Here is a 20,394-nt window from a genome sequence, read left to right on the forward strand (position 1 = left end):
CTACAAAAGCGCCTGCCGGATTGTCTTGCGTACCGCGCTTCCGGCGGGTCTCCTTCGACATGAGCTGCGGTGCATCATCCCCGGCGTCGAAGGTACACGGTGACGTGTTCGTGTGCGAACACATGACAGACCAGCAGCCGAGCAAGTTGCCTGGAGAATGTCAATGGTACGAGTAGAGTGTTTTGTATGAACGCATGCCACCCACTTGTGATGAACACATGCCACCCTCTTGTGATGAACAGAGTGTGTGGAGTCGTCGGGGAAGGTCAAGGTCATGGCTGTAAGCTGGGTGCGCATACGGAGGTTAGAAAGTCCACTATGAAACGCATCGGTATATATATAAATACCGGGGCCAGGAGGCATTCCTCATCGATCAACTTGTCCTCTGCCTAGTAGCTAGCACCGATCAAGGATGGCTCTTGCTCCCCGGTCGTCTCTGCGCTCCCTGTTGCTGCTCATGTCCCACGGGAAGCCACAGCTGAGCTCTTTCTTCTCCTCCTCCGCCGCCGCCACAGGCGTTCCGCCGGTCGCCCCAGGAGCTGATACCCCTCCGGCTGCTCCGGCCGTCCAGCTTCCAGTCACCACAGGTTAATGCTTCTTCCTGCACGCACGCGTCTCCTTTTTGGTTCCAGCTATCAGTCCTTTTCTCTTCTAGAACAAGCTAACAGTTAGTACTCTACTGCGTTGCAGCTCGGCCAGATCGTTCATGCCCGAAGCTCCCTGATGGTCCACGTACATATCAGGAAGAGCCTGTTCTTCGGCCACTTCATGGAGTAACTGACAACGCTTGTCTGAACGCCCCTCAAGATCCTAGCGCATACCCAACTCCTGATCATGGGTCATGTCGCACACCTGAACCTGTACCTGTCAAGCCTCCCCGGGCCATCCCTGAATTTCCTATGCACCCTGAAGTTCCTATACACAAAGTTCGTGATCCACCACCTAGGACGCGTCGTGGCGCTGTAACCAATGGTTCATGTGGCACACCTGAAACTGTACCTGTCAAGCCTCCCCGTGACATCTCCGAAGGTCCTGGACACGAAATTCCTAGACACCCTATTCATGATCCACCACCTAGGACGCATCGTGGCGCTGTAACCAATGGTTTCTGTGGCACACCTGAACCTGCACCTGTACATGTACCCGTCAAGCCTCCTAGGGCCATCCCCGAATTTCCTATGCACCCCGAAGTTCCTATACACAAAGTTCGTGATCCACCACCTAGGACGCGTCGTGACGCTGTAACCAATGGTTCATGTGGCACACCTGAAACTATACCTGTCAAGCCTCCCCGGGACATCTCTGAAGGTCCTGGACACGAAATTCCTAGACACCCTATTCATGATCTACCACCTAGGACGCATCGTGGCGCTGTAACCAATGGTTCCTGTGGCACACCTGAACCTGCACCTGTACATGTACCTGTCAAGCCTCTCAAGGGGATCTCCGAAGATGTTAAACACAAAGTTGGTGATCCACCACGTAGGCCTAAAGCTGTAATCGACCAGTCTGCACAGTGCTCTCCGACTGCTCCTGCCGTTTAGTCTCCGTTCACCCCAGGTAGCCCGCTAACCCGCACAAGCTAATGCTTCCTGCACATACGCATGCATCTTCTTTGATTGCAGCTAACAGTTACTCCGTTGCGTTGCAGATTTGCCAGATCATCCAAGCCAGAAGGTCCTTGTTCAGCTTTCATCCACTTCCCAGGGGGTCTACCTTATAGCTTGCGCTATATATATATATATATATATATATATATATATATATATGCTTTTACTTGTAACTGAAGATAAATATAAGAAGGAAAAAACTAAAAGAAATTGCATCTTGTGTCCACTCATGTTCATGGTCTGGCTTCAGCAAGAACATATGGCACCAGAGCATTGTTTTGGTCCATGCCGAGTTCCCGCAGCTAGCGCTCCGTGGACGGGAGCACTGGCAATAGAGCAGGTTGGTCATGGATGCTGCCTTTAGCTAGCTCCATGCAAATCGTTGTCCTTGTGGCGGGGTCACAACTCAAGTGGTGTTTCAACGGATCGTGAGGGAGAGGAACGGCTCTGCACAATACCTAATGCTCATGGGCATTAACTGCACAAACTGGGCAATGGTGACATGGAGGTGAGGGTGCAGCTGCAGGCACCTGTCATGTGGAAGGCCGTCGAGTGGGCGATGGAACTCAACCAATTTTCCATGCGTTTCACCTCCCATCCTGTGATCTGGTCGCAAGCATTCGCTAATTACATCCTCAGGTGGACTCAACTGCCTGAGCCACATGAGGAGATACAACATGAATGTTTCATGGTTCGGTCACCCTATACGGAGCGGGGGCTGGAATCACCCTATATGTAGAGGAGATACGGTACACAATCTAGTTCCTCTTCAATGTCACAAACAACGAGGTAGAATATGAAGGGTTGTTGGTAGGGTTACGAGTAACATTCTTGCTAAATCTCATTCGGTTATGTCTCAGTCGATGCTATACTCATGTGATCTTACATCAAGATCCGTGCATTTTTTTCTTTTTTCAGTTTTTTACAAGTTATGCCACTTGACTGAGATTTGGTTAAATATCAGACGACAGAGACCTAGCCACACTGTAGGAGTAACTTTTGCGCCTGAGGTTTGTCCGCTTGCTGGTGAAAGGAGATTCCCAGCTTGTGGTAAGACAAGCATGCAAGGATTATCAAACCTCGTGTTCAACCATGGGAGTGTACCTTATGGAGGTTGCAAAGCTGGAAAGGGTGCACGTCGGCTTTGATTACCAACACATACCGTGGCTGGAAAGTCAATGGGCCGTCGAGATCACCCAACTGGCTTCCTTGCGGTCTCTAGGAAATTTTGAGATCTTCGTTGAGAAGCTCCTCAAGCTATCAATATCGCAAGCAAGCGATGTAGATGAAGAGGTTGGTGTATGAGAGACCTATTCGTCACCGGGATTAACGGCCAAGCGGGCTGGACATATCAGGGGTATTTGCTCGCACCTCCTTGATGGCGGTGGGATTACCCACCTATAATATGCTGATGACACGATTTTGATGGTTGAGGGGTCCGACGAGGACATCGGACACCTCAAGTTCCTTTTACTATGCTTCCAGGAGATGTCCGGCCTTACAGTTAACTTGACCAAGAGCGAGGTGATGTTGTTGGGATACTCCGACGAGGAGAAGCGCCGGATCGCAAACCGGCTTAACTGCCGACTAGGATCATTTCCGACGTCTTACTTGGGCATGCCCATTAGTGACACCCGCATACTGGAAAAGGGTCTTCGGCCATCTATGTGCAAGGTCTAGTATCGGGTCGAGCCTTGGCAAGGGAGGTGGCTCTCCAAGGCGGCTCGGGTTATCCTCATTAACTCCTCAATGACCAGCTTACTGATGTATCTCATGGGATTCTATAGTCTAAATGAATCCCTCCATCACAATATCGCCAAGTACCAGTCCCGGTTCTTCTGGGCGGGGAAGGGCGATAAGCAGAAGTACCATATGGTGAAATGGTCGGAGATTTGCAAACCCAAGGACCAAGGTGGTCTTGGCATTATCTCATCCAAAAGGATGAACATAGCCCTTTTATCCAAATGGTTATGGCGGATCACCTCAGGGGAGGGTGGGCTATGGCTGGATATTATCCGCGCTAAATATTTTTATGGTCAGGGCTTGGCGTTTGCGCAGAGATCGGGTGGCTCCCAATTCTGGCAGACGATCATCCAACTTATGCCAGCCCTTCGCCTCGGTTCTTCTATTTCGGTCGGAGCCGGCACCACCACCCTATTTGGGCTAGACCGGTGGTCGGGCGCCCAACCCTTTTGGTTCCAACCGTTGTTTAACATTTGCGCCGACTCGAGTTTGACCGTCACTTCGGCACTAGCTAACCTAGGTAGCATCGCCTTCCGGCGCACCTTCGGTTCCGTAGTGCGGGACCTTTGGGAAGAGCTCGTTGCTTGTGTGGCCCTGCACACGCTGGCCCTGGGCCCAGACACGGCGTATTGGGCTCTCGAGCCGTTGGGGCGGTTCTCCGCCAAATCGCTTTATCGGGCGATCTTGCCCACGCCGGGTCCGGCTGAGCTCAACCTCCTTTGGGAGATTAAATTGCCTTTGAAGATTAGAATCTTCCCGTGGCAACTAGTCAGGGGACGCCTCCGGTCCAACATAGAGGTGCGTAAACGCAATGGCCCCTCCGACGGCCTCTGCTCCTTGTGTTTGGTACCTGAGGACTCGAACCACATTTTCTTTATATGCCCCTCTGCGAGATTTTTATGGAGCCGCGAGGTAGTGGGAGGCAGTTGGTGCCATGCTAACCTCCCGGACATGTTTGTGGAGGTTCTCACATTTCCCAGTACAGGGCGTCGCTCGCTCTGGGTGTTGGTTGGGATACTGCTAAGGGCATTATGGAATGTCCGCAATAAGTTGGTGACTGAGCACATCATTCCTCTTCGAGTGACGGACGCCGTATACAAACTGTGTGGCTTTCTACAGCTCTGGAGGCCACTTAGCAAGCGACAAGACCATGTCTCCATTGACACGATGATCGCCGAGCTCCGCTCCACCGCGTCCAGACTTGCACCACCGCTCCCCCTCCTCCGGAGCCGAATTAGCTTTTGATGCTTGATGCTCGATTTTGGGGATTGTTGTGCTGCTTCCCCAGCAAGACTTATGTATGTCTGTGTTCGGACTGGTCTCCGGATCCTTGCTACTGTTACTTTGTGCTGTGGTCGTTACTTTATAATATAAAGCCAGGGGAAACCCTTTTTCGTCATTGACGTGCCAAAAGGTGTCGCGAGGCGACTCGTGGCATCGCTTAGTATTGATGGTTCGTCGTTAAACCGTATATGCATATTCCTTTAGGGTCAAGTACCTTTCGAGAATTCTATACTTTTTGAGAAAATTTCCTGTCGAGCTAAATTTCACGTCTAGTTGTTCTTTAGTAATTTCAGTTACTTTTAGTGCACGTTTTTCTTCCTCATCCAGTCCCCGGTAATAGCATGAAAAGTAGGAGCTTGGCATTTATGCCTAGGGACCTATGGTCCATTACACCTCCAACAAATACCTGGTTTACTAGTAGCTAGAAACTTGAATTGGGAACAACAAGAATGTGTGGCTTCTGTTGAGGTTTATAAGATTGTAACAACTATTTATCTTGTTAAGCCACAAATGATTGGTGCTTTGCCTGCAATCCACTTTCATAATCCCTAGCCATCCAATAAGCCTCACTAAGAGTTGTTAGCCTTTCATGCCTCAACTTACATCTGATGCTTGGTTTTAACCCATTCACAAGGCTGACCACATGGTAATGTTCTTGTAAATAAGAATGCTCCTCTCTGGCTGATGTCCTTAGAGCATCTCCAGCCGTTCGGCCCCCCAGGGTGCCGAAAAAGAGCGGCCCGGGGGTGCGCCGGCGATAAACTCGGCGCTGGGGGCGGTTCGGCACCCAGCCGTCGCCCCCAGGCGCCAAATTCAGCCCAGCTTTCGGCCCAAAAACGGCCCGATATCTGCGTGAATCGGCCCATATTCGGGGCGATTCGGCGTGAATTTTCGCATACAAATAGAAATCAATTAGTTTGTCACATAATTCGGCGTGTTTCGGTGTGTTTCATCACATAGTTCGGCGTGTTTGGCGTGTTCAACAAATAGTTCACTACAAATTATATAGTTTAACAAATAAAAACTCAAGTTTCATCACACGTCATTCCCGGCCTCGCCCTTGAGCCTCCATAGGTGCTCCACCAGATCCTGCTGCAGCTGATGATGCACTTGTGGGTCTCGGATCTCCTGACGCATACTGAGGTAGGCAGTCCAGGTTACCGGTAGCTGGTGATCAACTTTGGCTAGAGGGCCCTGCCTGTAGTATGGTTCAGTGTCAAACACTGGCTCTTCCTGCTTGCTCTCAATGATCATGTTGTACAAGATGACACAGCAAGTCATGATCTCCCACATTTAATCTTTCGACCAGGTCTGAGCGGGGTACCGGACAACAGCAAATCGAGATTGGAGCACACCAAATGCCCGCTCGACATCCTTCCTGCAAGCCTCCTGAATCTTCGCAAACCAGGCGTTCTTGCCTCCTGGCACAGGTTTTGAGATGGTCTTCACAAATGTCGACCATCTCGGATAGATGCCATTAGCTAGATAGTACCCCTTGTTGTACTGCCATCCATTGACCTCGAAATTCACCGGAGGAGAATGACCTTCAACAAGCTTGGCAAAGACTGGGGAGCACTGCAGGACGTTGATGTCATTATGAGTTCCTGGCATCCCAAAGAAAGAGTGCCAAATCCAGAGGTCATGTGTGGCCACTGCCTCAAGCACCACACTGCAACCGCCTTTGGCGCCTTTGTACAACCCCTGCCAAGAAAATGGGCAATTCTTCCATTTCCAATGCATGCAGTCGATGCTTCCAAGCATCCCAGGAAATCCTCTTGCTGCATTCTGTGCTAGGATCCGAGCAGTGTCTTCCGCATTGGGTGTTCTCCAGTATTGCGATCCAAACACTGCCACCACTGCCCGACAAAACTTGTAGAAACACTCTATGCTGGTGGACTCGGCCATGCGCCCATAGTCGTCGAGTGAATCACCGGGAGCTCCGTATGCAAGCATCCTCATAGCTGTCGTGCACTTCTGGATGGAGGTGAATCCAAGTGTGCCAGTGCAATCCTTCTTGCACTTGAAGTAGCTGTCGAACTCTCGGATGGAATTCACAATCCGGAGGAAAAGCTTCCGGCTCATCCGATAACGGCGCCGAAATGTTTTCTCACCGTGCAATGGAGCGTCGGCGAAGTAGTCCGAGTAGAGCATGCAGTAGCCTTCCAGACGATGCCAGTTCTTTGCTTTCACCCGCCCAAGTGCCGAGCCACCTCACCGCGGCTTCTCACTGCTCGCGAGCAGGATGGCGAGGGCGGCGAGCACCATGAGATGCTCCTGCTCCTGGACGTCGACTTCGTCTTCCTGATACGTCTCCAACGTATCTATAAATTTTTATTGCTTCATGCTATATTATATTCTGTTTTGGATGATTAATGGGCTTTGTTATACACTTTTATATTATTTTTGGGACTAACCTATTAACCGGAGGCCCAGCCCGAATTGCTGTTTCTTTGCCTATTTCAGTGTTTCACAGAAAAAGAATATCAAATGGAGTCCAAACGGAATGAAACCTTCGGGAACGTGATTTTCGGAACAAACGTGATCCAGAGGACTTGGAGTCTACGTCAAGAAATCAACCAGGAGAGCACGAGGCAGGGGGCGCGCCTACCCCCTGGGCGCGCCCTCCACCCTCGTGAGGCCCACGTTGCTCCACCGACGTACTTCTTCCTCCTATATATACCTACGTACCCCCAAACGAACAGAAGCATCCACGAAAACCTAATTCCACCGCCGCAACCTTCTGTACCCGTGAGATCCCATCTTGGGGCCTTTTCTGGCGTCCTGCCGGAGGGGGCATTGATCACGGAGGGCTTCTACATCAACACCATAGCCTCTCCGATGATGTGTGAGTAGTTTACCTCAGACCTTCGGGTCCATAGTTATTAGCTAGATGGCTTCTTCTCTCTCTTTGGATCTCAATACAAAGTTCTCCACGATTCTCGTGGAGATCTATTCGATGTAATCTTCTTTTGCGGTGTGTTTGTTGAGACCGATGAATTGTGGGTTTATGATCAAGTTTATCTATGAACAATATTTGAATCTTCTCTGAATTCTTTTATGTATGATTGGTTATCTTTGCAAGTCTCTTTGAATTATCAGTTTGGTTTGGCCTACTAGATTGATCTTTCTTGCAATGGGAGAAGTGCTTAGCTTTGGGTTCAATCTTGCGGTGTCCTTTCCCAGTGACAGCAGGGGCAGCAAGACACGTATTGTATTGTTGCCGTCGAGGATAACAAGATGGGGTGTATATCATATTGCATGAGTTTATCCCTCTACATCATGTCATCTTACTTAAAGCATTACTCTGTTATTTTGAACTTAATACTCTAGATGCATGCTGGATAGGGGTCGATGTGTGGAGTAATAGTAGTAGATGCAGGCAGGAGTTGGTCTACTTGTCACAGACATGATGCCTATATACACGATCATACCTAGATATTCTCATAACTATGCTCAATTCTATCAATTGCTCAACAGTAATTTGTTCACCCACCGTAATACTTATGCTCTTGAGAGAAGCCACTAGTGAAACCTATGGCCCCCGGGTCTATTTTCCATCATATTAATCTTCCAACACTTAGCCATTTTTATTGCCTTTTATTTTACTTTGCATCTTTATTATAAAATTACCAAAAATATTATCTTATCATATCTATCAGATCTCACTTTCGTAAGTGACCGTGAAGAGATTGACAACCCCTTTATTGCGTTGGTTGCGAGGTTTTTATTTGTTTGTGTAGGTGCGAGGGACTTGAGTGTGGCCTCCTACTGGATTGATACCTTGGTTCTGAAAAACTGAGGGAAATACTTACTCTGCTTTACTGCATCACCCTTTCCTCTTCAAGGAAAAACCAACGCAGTGCTCAAGAGGTAGCACTTCCTCGTCCAGCAACGCCGCGAGCGCCTCCTCATCTTCGGAGTCCATCGCCGGGCCGGGCAATTCACCGAACACCTTGTGGGCGAGGTGGGCGCAAGCCCGCCGGTGTACAGGCCCTGCGCGGCCGGAGCGCCAGAAAAGGTGCCGGGGCGGCGGCGGAGAGGCTGCCTCGGCGAAAGCCCTTCTTTTTCCCGGCGGGAGATGGTCTACCTAGCTGCGGCGGGCGGTGGTCGGCGCCGGGATCGGCAGGGTGGCGCAGGTTGGCGGCCGAGCGCGGGGGGTAGGAGGCGAATCTGGGCGGGTGGCTTGACTTTTCGCCTGTCAGTGTGGCCCCAGGAACGCTTTTCCCTTGCGCCGGAGCCCCCGAGCGCCCCTAGTGCGCCGGGTTCGGCCTGCGAGCGCCGGGCGCAAAAACGAGCCGAGCCGGCGAAATTCGGCGTCCTGGGGGCGCGACTGGGCCATTTTTTGTCACCGGCGCAAATAAACCGTCTGGGGAGGCCGTTCTGGGGCGCGGCTGGAGATGCTCTTATCTCCTCAAATTTGTCAGTATAATCAGAAACTGACATTCTCAGCTATTTCACTAAATAAAACTTTTCCAACACTTCATAAATGATGGATTCTACAAACCTGTCACATCATAACCTACATAATTTGATCCCATGGTATTTCCATATTTTGTAACTCAACAATCCTAATCCAATTATCTGTACCAACAACATATGTTTGTGCCAAATCCACTTTACACTCATCAGGAGCTTGTGCTAATCTGAAACAATTGTTAACTTGCCTAATCCAGCATAAGGGGTTATCGCCATTGAAACAAGGAGAGTCCATCTTGCGTACTTTGGCTACACTTTTCATGAATTAAGCTGCCCTTTGTGTTTTTATTGTATCCTAGGAGTGCAAGTGCTAATTACATATCCTGACATTAATTGTGTCGGTTGCAAGCTCAACTAGACTATGTTTTATACATGTGCATTAGTTTCCTTGGAAAATTTTAGATGGTTGTGCTTGTGTATCAGGTTTCTCTTGTTCCTTAGGCTGCTCATAGTGAGAGTAACATAAGTAGTAACATGCACGCCACATATGCAAAAAATATGATGTGGCAAGTAATTAATGAGGAGAGATGTAAATGGAGTAACATACTCCCTCCATTTCTTTTTAGTCCGCATATAAAATTTAATCAAAGTCAAACTTTGTAGAAAAAAATATCAACATCTACAATACTAAAGCTCTATGATATGAAAATTAATTTCAGGATGCATCTAATAATATTAATTTCATATTGTCAATCTTGATATTTTTTCTTATAAACTTAGTCAAAGTTGATAAAGTTTGACTTTGACCAAATTTAATATGCAGACTAATAAGAAACAGAGGGAGTAATATGTTACCATCACATAGCGGTTTCTAATGTAAAATGACTCTACAAAATAATAAATGAAGCTCTCTATGTTATCACACCTATACACCTATGACACTAGTCCCCACGATGACTAGTAACTGAAGTGCTAGCACTGTGCAACACAGGAGATTCAATGCAGAAAGGGCGGGATATTTTAGGTTCCAACTTCTTCAGGTAGTCGAACATGTCGGTCTACACTTAAGAGCCCTTGATAGCAAGCATATCAACCGCGTTCACCTTATTCTCGAGCAAATCCAGCTTCCCTAGTTGACCATTAACTTCAGTGAGTTTGCCCTTGATAAACGCGTTCTTCCCGCTCATGGCCGCCATTTTCGCTGGCTGCGATTCCAACTCATCATCGAGCTCAACGTGCTTGGATTGAGTGGACATGGAAAGATCAACAACAACTCCAATTTTTTACAAAGGAATCGATCCTCAACGCTTGCCGGTGATCTTGTCCTTCTGCTGCCAACATAATACCGGTGAATGGATTTGATTTAGGATGAATCAGTGGGATTTTACCAGGGGATTCCAATCACTGACCGTGCTAAATCCCCCGACCTCCCAGAATTTTCTAGCTACTGATACGAGTTGTGAAGAACATAGACAGACTCGAGCTCGGAAAGGAGATAATCAAGAGAACCAGGGCAAACAGTGGAGCGATTGGATTTTAGATACCCCGATTAGGTCATATATACAGATTCTCTTGGACCAATCTAATTCTACCAAGTATTCTAGTGCTCTAGAGCTAGGCTACAACAACTCGGAGAAGAAGATGACCCCCGATCCACGGAATGCGCGAGCTACTTAAAATGAAAGAAATTAGTGGCAGTAAAATAACGAGCAATTTACCGAAGCGCAGTGAATAATCTTCAGTTAACTGTTACTCCCTCCTGTCCTTTTTACTCCGCATATAAGATTTGTATGTAGTCAAACTTCGTAAAGTTTGACCAACTTTATGGAAAAAATATTAACATTCACAACATGAATTATTTTTCATACTGTGTAACTTTAGTATTGTAGATGTTGATATTTGTTTTCATACAAATATGATCAAATTTTACAAAATGTGACTTGAGACAAATTTTATGTGCGGAGTAAAAATGACAGGAGGGAATACATTTGCCGGACGGTAAACAGGGGAGCCAAGCGTCAATCGTAGCCGTCCATCGAACTGTTTTCTTCCTCCTCTGTTTCTTCAGTCCGCGCCGTAGCGTGGATTTCTCCAGACAGTTGTGGTTTCGTCAGGTTCAGAGCGTCAGTGTCCTGACAGGCTGCCGGCGGCACGGCCCAGCTGTCCGCTTCCCCGTCGTCCTGGCTCACCCGTCAGGTTCCCCCGCTTTCCAGTCCCGCGTCTCCGCCGCAGATGGTGCTCCAGCGCCTCCGCGCCATGCCCACGTCCGGCAGGCTTAAGATCCTGGTGGCGCCGCCGTCGTCGACATGCCGTTCTGCGGTGCGACGAACGTCGCCGCCTCCGTCGCTAGTGCCTCGCCCGCACCAAGATCCCATCGCCGGCTGAGGTGACCCCTACTCCTTCCCCTCCCTCCCTCCCACCCCGCCTGCGCTCTTAGTACCAACTAATTAATCGCCCGGTTCGATGATCTCATGATCAATTGAAGCTAATTGGAGTTTAAGTTTCATATAACATTTTCCTGATTTGACTCCAGACAAGCTGCGTGATGCAGGATCCAATGAATCTGCTGAACAATAATATAGCTTATACATTTGCCTGCAGCCGGCTCAGTACTGAATTTTGGTCCTGGTTTTGACTTTTGAGACCCAGCTGTTATTGTTTAGTTGACATGTTCTAATTTTTCTGAGGTTGCCAATGCTTCATTATCTCTTCCTGCTGATTGCAGAAGACTGGTCGTGCTCAATTGCCGTTATTAGCTACTCCCTCCGTCCCAAAATAAGTGGCTTTAGTACAAAGTTGAGTCCAAAGTCGAGTCACTTATTTTGGGACGGAGGCAGTACAATTTAGATGCAGTTTATAATCCCCTTCGTTTGCTTACTAGAGTCTGTTGTGTGGGAAATGAAACCTTAATAGAGCTTATTCAGAGACAGTAATGCGGGTAGGGTAAAGGTCTGGCAACAGAACAGACTGCTAGCAAGATTGTTCATCTTGTAAGGCAGCTTCAGACCACTTTGCCTCCTTAAGCACTTGCTTCTACATGGTCTTCTCTTCAGCCACAGCAACAGTCTGCGCTACAATCAGCGGGTGGCACATCACAAGCAGCGGCAGTCAATATCAAGGGGCGGGGCAAACTAGGTTTCCGCGGCAACCAGGTACACGCTTGTGACATGCCTATCTGCTTGATATGGGGCGTCCTTCTCCGTAGATTGGCGTAGGTTGGTTCTCAATCCCGTTAACTCTGGCTTGTTGAGGTGAATTTTGTGTTCAAGCCATGTTCAAAATCGAGGGTTAATCCTCTATCTGGTTCCAAGTCAGCTTCCCAAATATTTACTCTGACTGCGCAAATTGGTCTAGCAATGATCGTTCAGGCTGTGCTTGTATAAATACTACTCACTTGAACAAATAAGGGAAAAACAATGTGAACAGAAATGCTATGGCAAAAGAGAAGGGTACAGTCTGCAAGTATCACTAACTTGAACTAACAAATGGAAAAGTCATATATAAGATATTGCACCATCATTCTTTTTGACATGAATTCATGTCGTTAGCTACAATCCTGCAGATCCTTTGCTTCATCTGACATCCATGTGTGAGGCCAGATGCTTGATTCTAAGGATCTCGGCAGAAACATGTCCCATGTCCGGCCGTTCTTTGGGCGATGTCATGGAGCAGGAGAGGCCTATTTTAACCATTGGAATGACACAGTTCTTCATCACTTCCGGTGCGTTGCTGTCATGTTGTAGCATTGTTGGATCAACAATCTCACATATATTATCTGGAAATGCTCTACGAACAAATTCGTGAAGGCTTGCACCATCGCTGAACTTTCCGTCAGTTGGACTTCGCCCTGTTATCATTTGTAACAGAAGCACCCCAAAACTGTAGACATCACCCTTGGTTGATATCTCTTCGCTCATGCCATACTCTGCATTTACATTTACAAACACAATTAGGGAATCTACAGTAATTGTATAACTCTGTAAAGAACAAACTGAACCAACAATCTAACATACTAAGGATATGCTTAATCTCACCTGGTGGGATGTATCCGATGGATCCTTTTAGGCAGGCCAGACTTGTTGAACTATCTTTGTATGCATTTGACGCGGTGAATACAAACCTTGACAGGCCAAAGTCGGTGACATACGCAACCATGTCAAGATCCAAAAGAATATTGCTTGGCTTTAGGTCACAATGTATCAATGGAGATGCACATTGGTTATGAAGATAATCCAAAGCAAATGCTACATCCAAGCCAATATTTATCCTTTGTCTTAAAGTCAGGATATGTCTCTCACCATGTTCAAGGTCTTCAGGATGTAGCCACATTTCTAGGTTCCCATTCGGCATGTATTGGAACACTAGGGCCTTGAAATCTGCCCCAGTAGAATCCACAGAAGAACATGATGTGATGATCTTTACAAGATTTCGATGACGGACATTTCGCAGGGCTTCACACTCTGCAATAAAACTCCTATTTGCTCCATAATTGTTAAGGTTGAAAATCTTGATGGCAACTTGATCTTTCTGAAGCTTCAAACTGCCCTTGTAAACCACTCCAAATGATCCTGATCCAATTAGGTTAGCTGGAGAAAACCTATTTGTTGACCTTACAATGTCTTCATATGATATCTTCTTCATATGCTCATCAAATTCCTGCAAATGTGGATTTTCTTGCATCCTCTTCCTCCAGTATATTGTTGCAAGACATGACAAAATTAATATAACAACAGCAACTGTTGGAACTGCTATCCGTAGGACTAGAGCCGATGAATTTTGTTTTCCTTTCTTTTCAACTAGTGTGGAACAAAGAGGTATACCTCCTGTTGGAATGCTGGTACACAAATCATCATTTCCTTCAATCGACACTCCACTAGCATTGTAAAAAATACCACCTGTTGGAACCGCCCCATCAAAATTGTTGAAGGATAAGTTGAGATTTTGCAGGGAACTTAAGGATGTGAGGAACTGTGGAATCTTTCCAGACAAATTGTTATGAGAAATATCCAAGTACTCTAGAACCACACACTGGCCAAGAGTGGATGGGATGTTGCCAGACAACCTGTTATCTGATATGCTAATTTTATTCACATTAATGAGATTGCCAACTTCCACTGGTACTCCCCCAGATAGGTAATTGTGTGACAAGTCCAACTCTTCAGAAAGCGAAGAAATTTTGAAGATTTCACTTGGTATATTCCCATCTAGTGAGTTGTGAGCAAGGTTGAGTATTTGGAGTTGAGTACAACGTCCTATACTTTCAGGTATTCTTCCGCTAATGTTGTTCCTATCCAACTTCAGAGATTTTAGCTGAACCAAATTACCAATGGTATCCGGGATTTGCCCTGAAAGTCTGTTTTGTGCAAAGGATAGATGGACCAAGCTGTGCAAATTGCCAATTGTTGGTGGTATATTTCCAGTGATAAGATTGTAATCCATGTACAACCTGCTGAGGCTCTTAAGATTTCCAATCTCCGGTGGTATAGGCCCAGAAATTTGGTTTTCCCTTAGCCACAGCCACTCGAGACTATCAGAAAGATTGCCTATCGAACTTGGCATTTCGCCTTGAAGATTGTTCCCAACTAACATCAGCATAGTCAACCTGGTACAATTTGTGAGTGAAGAGACAAATTCCCAGTTTCCTGCTTCTAGCTTGTTGTACGACAAATCAAGTTCCTCCAAATTTGGCAATGACCCAAAGAAGGGTATAAGCCCAGTTAGGCTGTTATTATACAGGTAAAGCTGACGAAGGTTGTAAGCTTTGGGAAGAGAAGCTGGGATTGGGCCATCAAACATGTTTGTTGAGAGGACTAATGCCTGAATTCTCGGGAGTGTGTAGCCAATATTGGAGGGTAACCTTCCAACAAGCGAGTTGTTTGCTACTCCAAGAAATGTCAGTGATGACATATTGAAGAGAGATGGTGGAACTGTCCCAGACAAGTTATTCACATTTAAGGTCAGTATCTCCAGTGTTGAGATATGACCTAAGCTGTCTGGTATACGCCCTACTAAATTATTTTCTGTAAGACGAAGTTCGATGAGGGAGGAAAGGTTCCCTAGCGAGGAAGGTATTTTTCCTGAGATATGATTATACCTTAAATCGAGGTATTGAATAGGCGGGGAGGTGGCAGTAACAACAGGTATAGAGCCAACAAGGTTGTTCTTTTGGAGGGAAATGTCAAGAAGAGATGATGTGTTGAAGAGAGCTTTTGGTAGTTTTCCACTAAGCCTATTGCTCATGAGCCAAAGTACTTGGAGGGACGAACTATTTGCTAGGGACTCCGGGATGACCCCTGTCAGAGCATTCACCCCAAGATCGACATATGTAAGAGAACGGCTGCTGCCCAAAGACGGTGGTATGTTACCTTCCAAAGTGTTCATGCTGAGGTTGAGGTCATGGAGCTGGCTCAGGAGGCCAAGCTCCGACGGTATGCCCCCATTGAAGCTATTGTTTGACAGGTGAAGCCTTGCAAGAGAGGTCAGGTTGGCAAGGCAAGGCGCTATGGGGCCTGAGATGCCTTCTGACTCCAGGTGCAGCTCAATCACACGATGAGGGGACACCGTGCTGCACGTGATCCCATGCCAGTCGCAAACTTCCAGGGACGTGTTGCTCCATGAAGCTAAAACTCCTGCTGGACCCGAGAACCGGGACTTGAAGCAGAGGAGAGCTTGTCTATCATTTTCAGTTTCATTGCAGATGGCTAGTGGTAGGCTGCAAAGGAAGGTAAAGAGGTATAGAAACCAAACAAAGCCTGGACACAAGACAGCAGAAAATGCCATCGTTGTTGTTTACAGGTTACAGCTATGGAATATGGAGATGAAAACTCTCATGTGCAGGACGGTGTTTAAATACTCAGCTGTGGAGTGCGACGGCAGCTAACCGCTCAACATAGCACACATATTCGTGGCTCAGCGATCGATATGGTGGGAACAGGGATGATGCACGACGGCATGCTTTTGTATCAGATTTGGTGTTCATCCAAACTATTTGCTCACTGAATTAGTTGCCGTGTTCAAGTCAACACTTTGTGGAATATTTATATTGTGAGCACGCATTTGGACGCTAAGAGATTTGACCCTTCACGTCTCAGACTGGGACAGGATGATGCCTTGACCCTCTGCTTACATTGCATCGACCCAGCCACCCTCCCCTGGTGTGTGTGTGTGTAGTTGCCTGAGGTACAGAGTGAATGCACGCTTTTTCCTGAAGAATAATGAACACGCAATTCAATATTTAAAGACGTGAAAAAAAAATAGATGTAGGGAATGCGGAATTTATGCATTTAAATTTGTGTGAAAAATGCCATGGGTATTTGTCTCATGTGTACAAGAATAACAAGAGATAAATAGAATTTTCTTATCTTCAATTTTACAGGAAATAAATGGTTGAAGCCCTCTTTGAATTGTAGGAATTTCATAGGATTTTGGAAGATCTCAGTATTACGGATTTGCCCCACAAATGCTTTGTCCGAGCAACTTGCCGAGGGCAAGGGCAGGAGCTCTGCCATTTCATACAAGGATAACAGACCATTGTAGTTCTTTTGGTTGATTTCCTATGACCTAATTGCCTAGAAATTCTAATATCTCTGGCAATTTCTTTTTTTTTACACTCATTCACATATGACAGATGCACTTTTCTAGTGCCCTGTTCTGTCGAACAACTATTCCTGCGAGTTTTACGCGTTTTGCAATGGTCTGTATTGCGCGTGTTTTTCCTCTTGCGAGCCAAAGGGATCATGGCTGTTGATTTCATTAGTGTGAACCTCAACCTCCGTCTGTCAAACTCATGTATTTTCACATACACCTTTTTTCAGACGAGACGACTCTATGCCTCTATGCACGCTGCATTGACTGAGCCAGCGGCACAGCAACTTGCCCGAAGAACGGCGGCTCCAAAGTCTGCACGCGCTGCCTTGACCACCAGACCAGCGGCAGGGCAACTTGCCTGCAGAATGTCAATGGTACGGGCGTACGGTATACTGGGCATGGTATGAACAAATCAACGCCTCATCATGCGGTCCATCCATTCAAATATGACGGGTAAATCAAGCTTACACAAATTGTCTACATGAAAATAGCGCAAAGGTTGACTTGCGGCCATGTTGATTGGCACCCAGTCTCGGGACTGAGATATCAACATGTGCCAAGAGCTCAAGATACCTCCAAACCTCTGAATCCATTGCATCTATCCGGCTAGTGGCAGAGTAGATAGAGGCATAGAGTGTTTGACTGGACTACACCATCCATTCCACCCACATGGTATGAACGCATGCCTTCCACTTGATGATGAACACAAAGTATGAACTCGTAGGTGAAGGTCAAGGCAGCTGGGTGCGCGCGCGCACCTCCGTGAGACATGGAAGTCCTCTCTGGAACACATATAAGCATACGAATCCCGGGGCCAGGAGGCATTCCTCATCATTTACCAACGTGACCTCTGTCTAGCTAGCTGGAGAGGATGGCGCTTGTTCCCCGGTCGTCCCTGCGCTCCCTGGTGCTGCTCGTGTCCCACGGGAAGCCACGGCTGAGCTCTTTCTTCTCCTCCGCCGCCGCCACACCGGCCGCCCCAGGAGCTGATAATCTTCCGGCTGCTCCGGCCGTCCACCCCCCAGGTAGCATACTAAGCCGAACAGATTAATTCTTCCTGCATGTACGTCTCTCCTTTTGATTCCATTGCTAACGGGTTACTCCATTGCGTTTTGCAGCTCCGACAGGCCGTTCATGCCCCAAGCTCCCTGTGGAGGAAGAGTTTGCTCTTCACCCAATTCCTGGGGGTCCACGTCCACATCCACGACCACGTCCGCGCCCATGTGGAGCCGCTAAAGATGCAAGTGTAACCGACAATGCTTTGCTGAACGCCCCTGAAGATCCTTGTACATACCCGGATCCTGATCGTGGTTCTGATGGCATCTTTGAAGATCCCCGACACCCAGTTCCTGATCCATCAGGTAGGGGGCGTAGCGCCGTAACCGATGAGCCTGCTCAGTGCACCCAGGAGCACCCTAAGTACCCAGTAACCGATAGTTCAACTGACAAGGGCCCTGCTGTGGAACATCCTGCATACACAACTCCTGGTTATGGTTCATGTAGCACACCTGAGCCTATGCCTGATAAGCCTCCCTGCGGCACCTCCGAGGATGTGAAACAACGAGATGTTGATCCACCGCCTCCCGCGCGTGAAGGTGTTGGACACCGAGTTGTCGATCCACCACGCGGGGGCAGGGGGCGTCGCGCTGTGCCCGACGAGCCAGAGCAGTGCGCCCAGGAGCATCCCAAGTACCCAGTTCCTGACAGTTCAAGTGACAAGGTCTTCTCCTCCTGCTCCTCCGCCGTTCCGCCGCTGGCTCCAGGAAGTTGCACCCCGGCTGCCCCCGACGTTCAGCCTCCAGTCACCCCAGGTAGCTCGCCAACCCGAACAAATTAATGCTTCCCGCACGCACGCGTCTCTCCTTTGATCCCAGCTAACAGTTACTCCATTGCGTTGCAGCTCCGCCAAATCGTTCAGGCCACAAGCTCCCTGATCACGAAGAGTCTGTTTTCAACCCACTTCCTGATCCACCATCAGGTCACAGGCTTAGCCCTGTAATCGAAGAGCCTGCCCGGTGCACCCTGGACAACCCCAAATACCCAACTCCTGATCATGCTTCATGTAGCCCATCTGAAGGTGTATCTGCGGACTTGTTGGAAGATCCTCTGCATCGGGTGCCTGATCCACCACGTAGGCCCTAATGAATCGACGCAGTGCAGCCAGGAGCATGAGCATCCTCAGCACCCAGCTCTGGGCAGTTCCAAGTGACGACATCTTTCAGACACCTTCTGACAGGATCACGAACCGGGGTTATAAAGCTACGTCCTGCAAGCGCTGGGTCACTGAGAAGATAGCGAGCACCTAATTAAGCTGATACGAACTAGGAGAAAAAATTGGCAGCTTTCCCTGGCTTCTGCCCGTGCTGGTCTGTATACTGTAGACTCGTAATTTTGTTGCGATGAATCCTTGTGTTGTGAGCAGAGAAAAATCTCGGTGGTTACTGGCTAGTTACTGCTGCGATCTTGTTGTAATCCCAATACATGCTTTCAAGGAAAAAGAGTTATGGTTGAGCCCCGGCTGCACTGCCTATCAGCACATACAAATACACATTCATCTAAAAAATGCATTGCATTTCATACACACTCACATTCACTTTAATTGTCCATGGTCAACACATACAACGAAGTACTTGAATCTCGGGCTGTGGGCGGCGGCGGCAAGGCGGCTCGGCCCTCTGGAGTGGCGATTTCCATTTGCCGCGCCGGCATCATAGCAGCTCGGCGGGTTGGCTATGGCGGCGGCTGGATTTCTGGCGTCGGCTCTGTGTGTAGGTGGCCCGGTTCGACCTTCGATCCATCTCCTTGACGTCCGGCCGCTATCTTCGTCGATGGTTGGCCCTCTCTCAGCTGCGGTCCATCAGTCGTCTCGCACCCGGCAGCAAGACCGAGCTCGTCTCGCAGGACTGACCTTGTCTCACGCTCGGCAGCAGGACCATGCTCGTCTTGCGCCCGGCGACAGGACCGAGCTCGTCTCGCGCCCAATGCCGCAGGACGGGTCAATAGATGTCAGTTTTGGCCGGCCTATTGGGTTTGGCACTGGGGGCAGTCCAGGGGTGCGAAAGGCGGGTCCTGTCCCCTCGTATCTTTGGTTGGGGCAGCGGCGAGTCTCGGGTGAGGTGGTGTCAAGGTCTTGGATGCCAGGGCGGCGGCCCTGGTGGTGGCTCCGTGGTGCTCATGGGAAGAGCCCGTGGCTTGGTGCTGCCCGGTTGCCACGGCCGTGTGGGCGGCGTGGTTGCCGGGGTGTGGCGCTCGATGGCGGTGTGTGGTGGCCGGGGTGAAAACCTGCTCTATCTTTGGACGGACCGGCGGCGGTGAAACTCGTTCCATTCTTGAAGGCGTCGTCGCGGCTCTCATTGCCCGTCGTGTTGCTCCAGGGGAAACTCTGATCCTCTGATCGGGCGGTGGCGGCGCTCCGATGTCGTCCCCTTCTTGAAGGCGCCGCCTTGGAGCCCACGTTTCGTCATATGCGGCTTCACTTCTTCGGGGTGGCGTGTCCACCTTTGTAGCCCCCGGATGCTCTTGTAGTGCTAGGGATAGCGCATTTGTATCCTGCCTTGGGTGTGTGTGCGCGTGTGTTGTGGGTCGTGCATTTGTACCGCGTGCTGTTGATCGTTGCTTTATGTATAAAGCGGGGCGAAATCCTTTTTCGGCATATTAGGGTTCTGGGACGGCCAGGTACAAGCTCGTGCCGCCTATGTTCTTGATCTGGGCACACATATTGGGCATGGGCTTGGGCCTTGACCCTGTTCTAGTT

The 20,394-nt window shown here is 48.5% G+C and overlaps 3 protein-coding genes across 4 annotated transcripts; 2 read left to right on the forward strand and 1 right to left on the reverse strand.

Annotated features, from left to right (window-relative positions):
* Positions 1-12: 12 nt before the first annotated feature.
* Positions 13-1,554, forward strand: LOC123170136 (pollen-specific leucine-rich repeat extensin-like protein 1). Its single transcript, XM_044587977.1, has 2 exons — positions 13-587; positions 691-1,554. Exons 1-2 carry the CDS (start codon positions 413-415, stop codon positions 1,542-1,544), a joined length of 1,029 nt encoding a protein of 342 aa, XP_044443912.1. The 5' UTR covers positions 13-412; the 3' UTR covers positions 1,545-1,554.
* Positions 1,555-11,132: 9,578 nt separating this feature from the next.
* LOC123168183 (vegetative cell wall protein gp1) lies at positions 11,133-19,151 on the forward strand. 2 transcript variants are annotated; one of them, XM_044586051.1, is made up of 4 exons: positions 11,133-11,439; positions 16,868-17,665; positions 17,759-18,451; positions 18,541-19,151. In XM_044586051.1, exons 2-4 carry the CDS (start codon positions 17,512-17,514, stop codon positions 18,780-18,782), a joined length of 1,089 nt encoding a protein of 362 aa, XP_044441986.1. In that variant the 5' UTR covers positions 11,133-11,439; positions 16,868-17,511; the 3' UTR covers positions 18,783-19,151. The 2 variants fall into 2 exon arrangements, with proteins under 2 accessions (XP_044441986.1, XP_044441987.1); XM_044586052.1 differs by lacking the exon at positions 11,133-11,439 and adding an exon at positions 11,486-12,205.
* Positions 12,466-15,849, reverse strand: LOC123168181 (probable LRR receptor-like serine/threonine-protein kinase At3g47570). Its single transcript, XM_044586050.1, has 2 exons — positions 13,088-15,849; positions 12,466-12,978 (listed from the first exon to the last, which is right to left on the reverse strand). Exons 1-2 carry the CDS (start codon positions 15,831-15,833, stop codon positions 12,626-12,628), a joined length of 3,099 nt encoding a protein of 1,032 aa, XP_044441985.1. The 5' UTR covers positions 15,834-15,849; the 3' UTR covers positions 12,466-12,625.
* Positions 19,152-20,394: the final 1,243 nt, after the last annotated feature.

Source organism: Triticum aestivum, chromosome 7D (genome assembly GCF_018294505.1).
Source record: "Triticum aestivum cultivar Chinese Spring chromosome 7D, IWGSC CS RefSeq v2.1, whole genome shotgun sequence".
In the NCBI taxonomy this organism is placed as follows: domain Eukaryota; kingdom Viridiplantae; phylum Streptophyta; class Magnoliopsida; order Poales; family Poaceae; genus Triticum; species Triticum aestivum.

Excerpts from the sequence above, each read along its gene's own strand:
- LOC123170136 (XM_044587977.1), top strand. The coding sequence starts at position 413 with ATGGCTCTTGCTCCCCGGTCGTCTCTGCGCTCCCTGTTGCTGCTCATG. Across the intron at positions 588-690 it reads CCAGCTTCCAGTCACCACAG|CTCGGCCAGATCGTTCATGC; the intron begins GTTAATGCTTCT and ends ACTGCGTTGCAG.
- LOC123168181 (XM_044586050.1), bottom strand. The coding sequence starts at position 15,833 with ATGGCATTTTCTGCTGTCTTGTGTCCAGGCTTTGTTTGGTTTCTATAC. Across the intron at positions 12,979-13,087 it reads CATCGGATACATCCCACCAG|AGTATGGCATGAGCGAAGAG; the intron begins GTGAGATTAAGC and ends ATGTAAATGCAG.
- LOC123168183 (XM_044586051.1), top strand. The coding sequence starts at position 17,512 with ATGGCGCTTGTTCCCCGGTCGTCCCTGCGCTCCCTGGTGCTGCTCGTG. Across the intron at positions 17,666-17,758 it reads TCCGGCCGTCCACCCCCCAG|CTCCGACAGGCCGTTCATGC; the intron begins GTAGCATACTAA and ends TGCGTTTTGCAG. Across the intron at positions 18,452-18,540 it reads TCAGCCTCCAGTCACCCCAG|CTCCGCCAAATCGTTCAGGC; the intron begins GTAGCTCGCCAA and ends ATTGCGTTGCAG.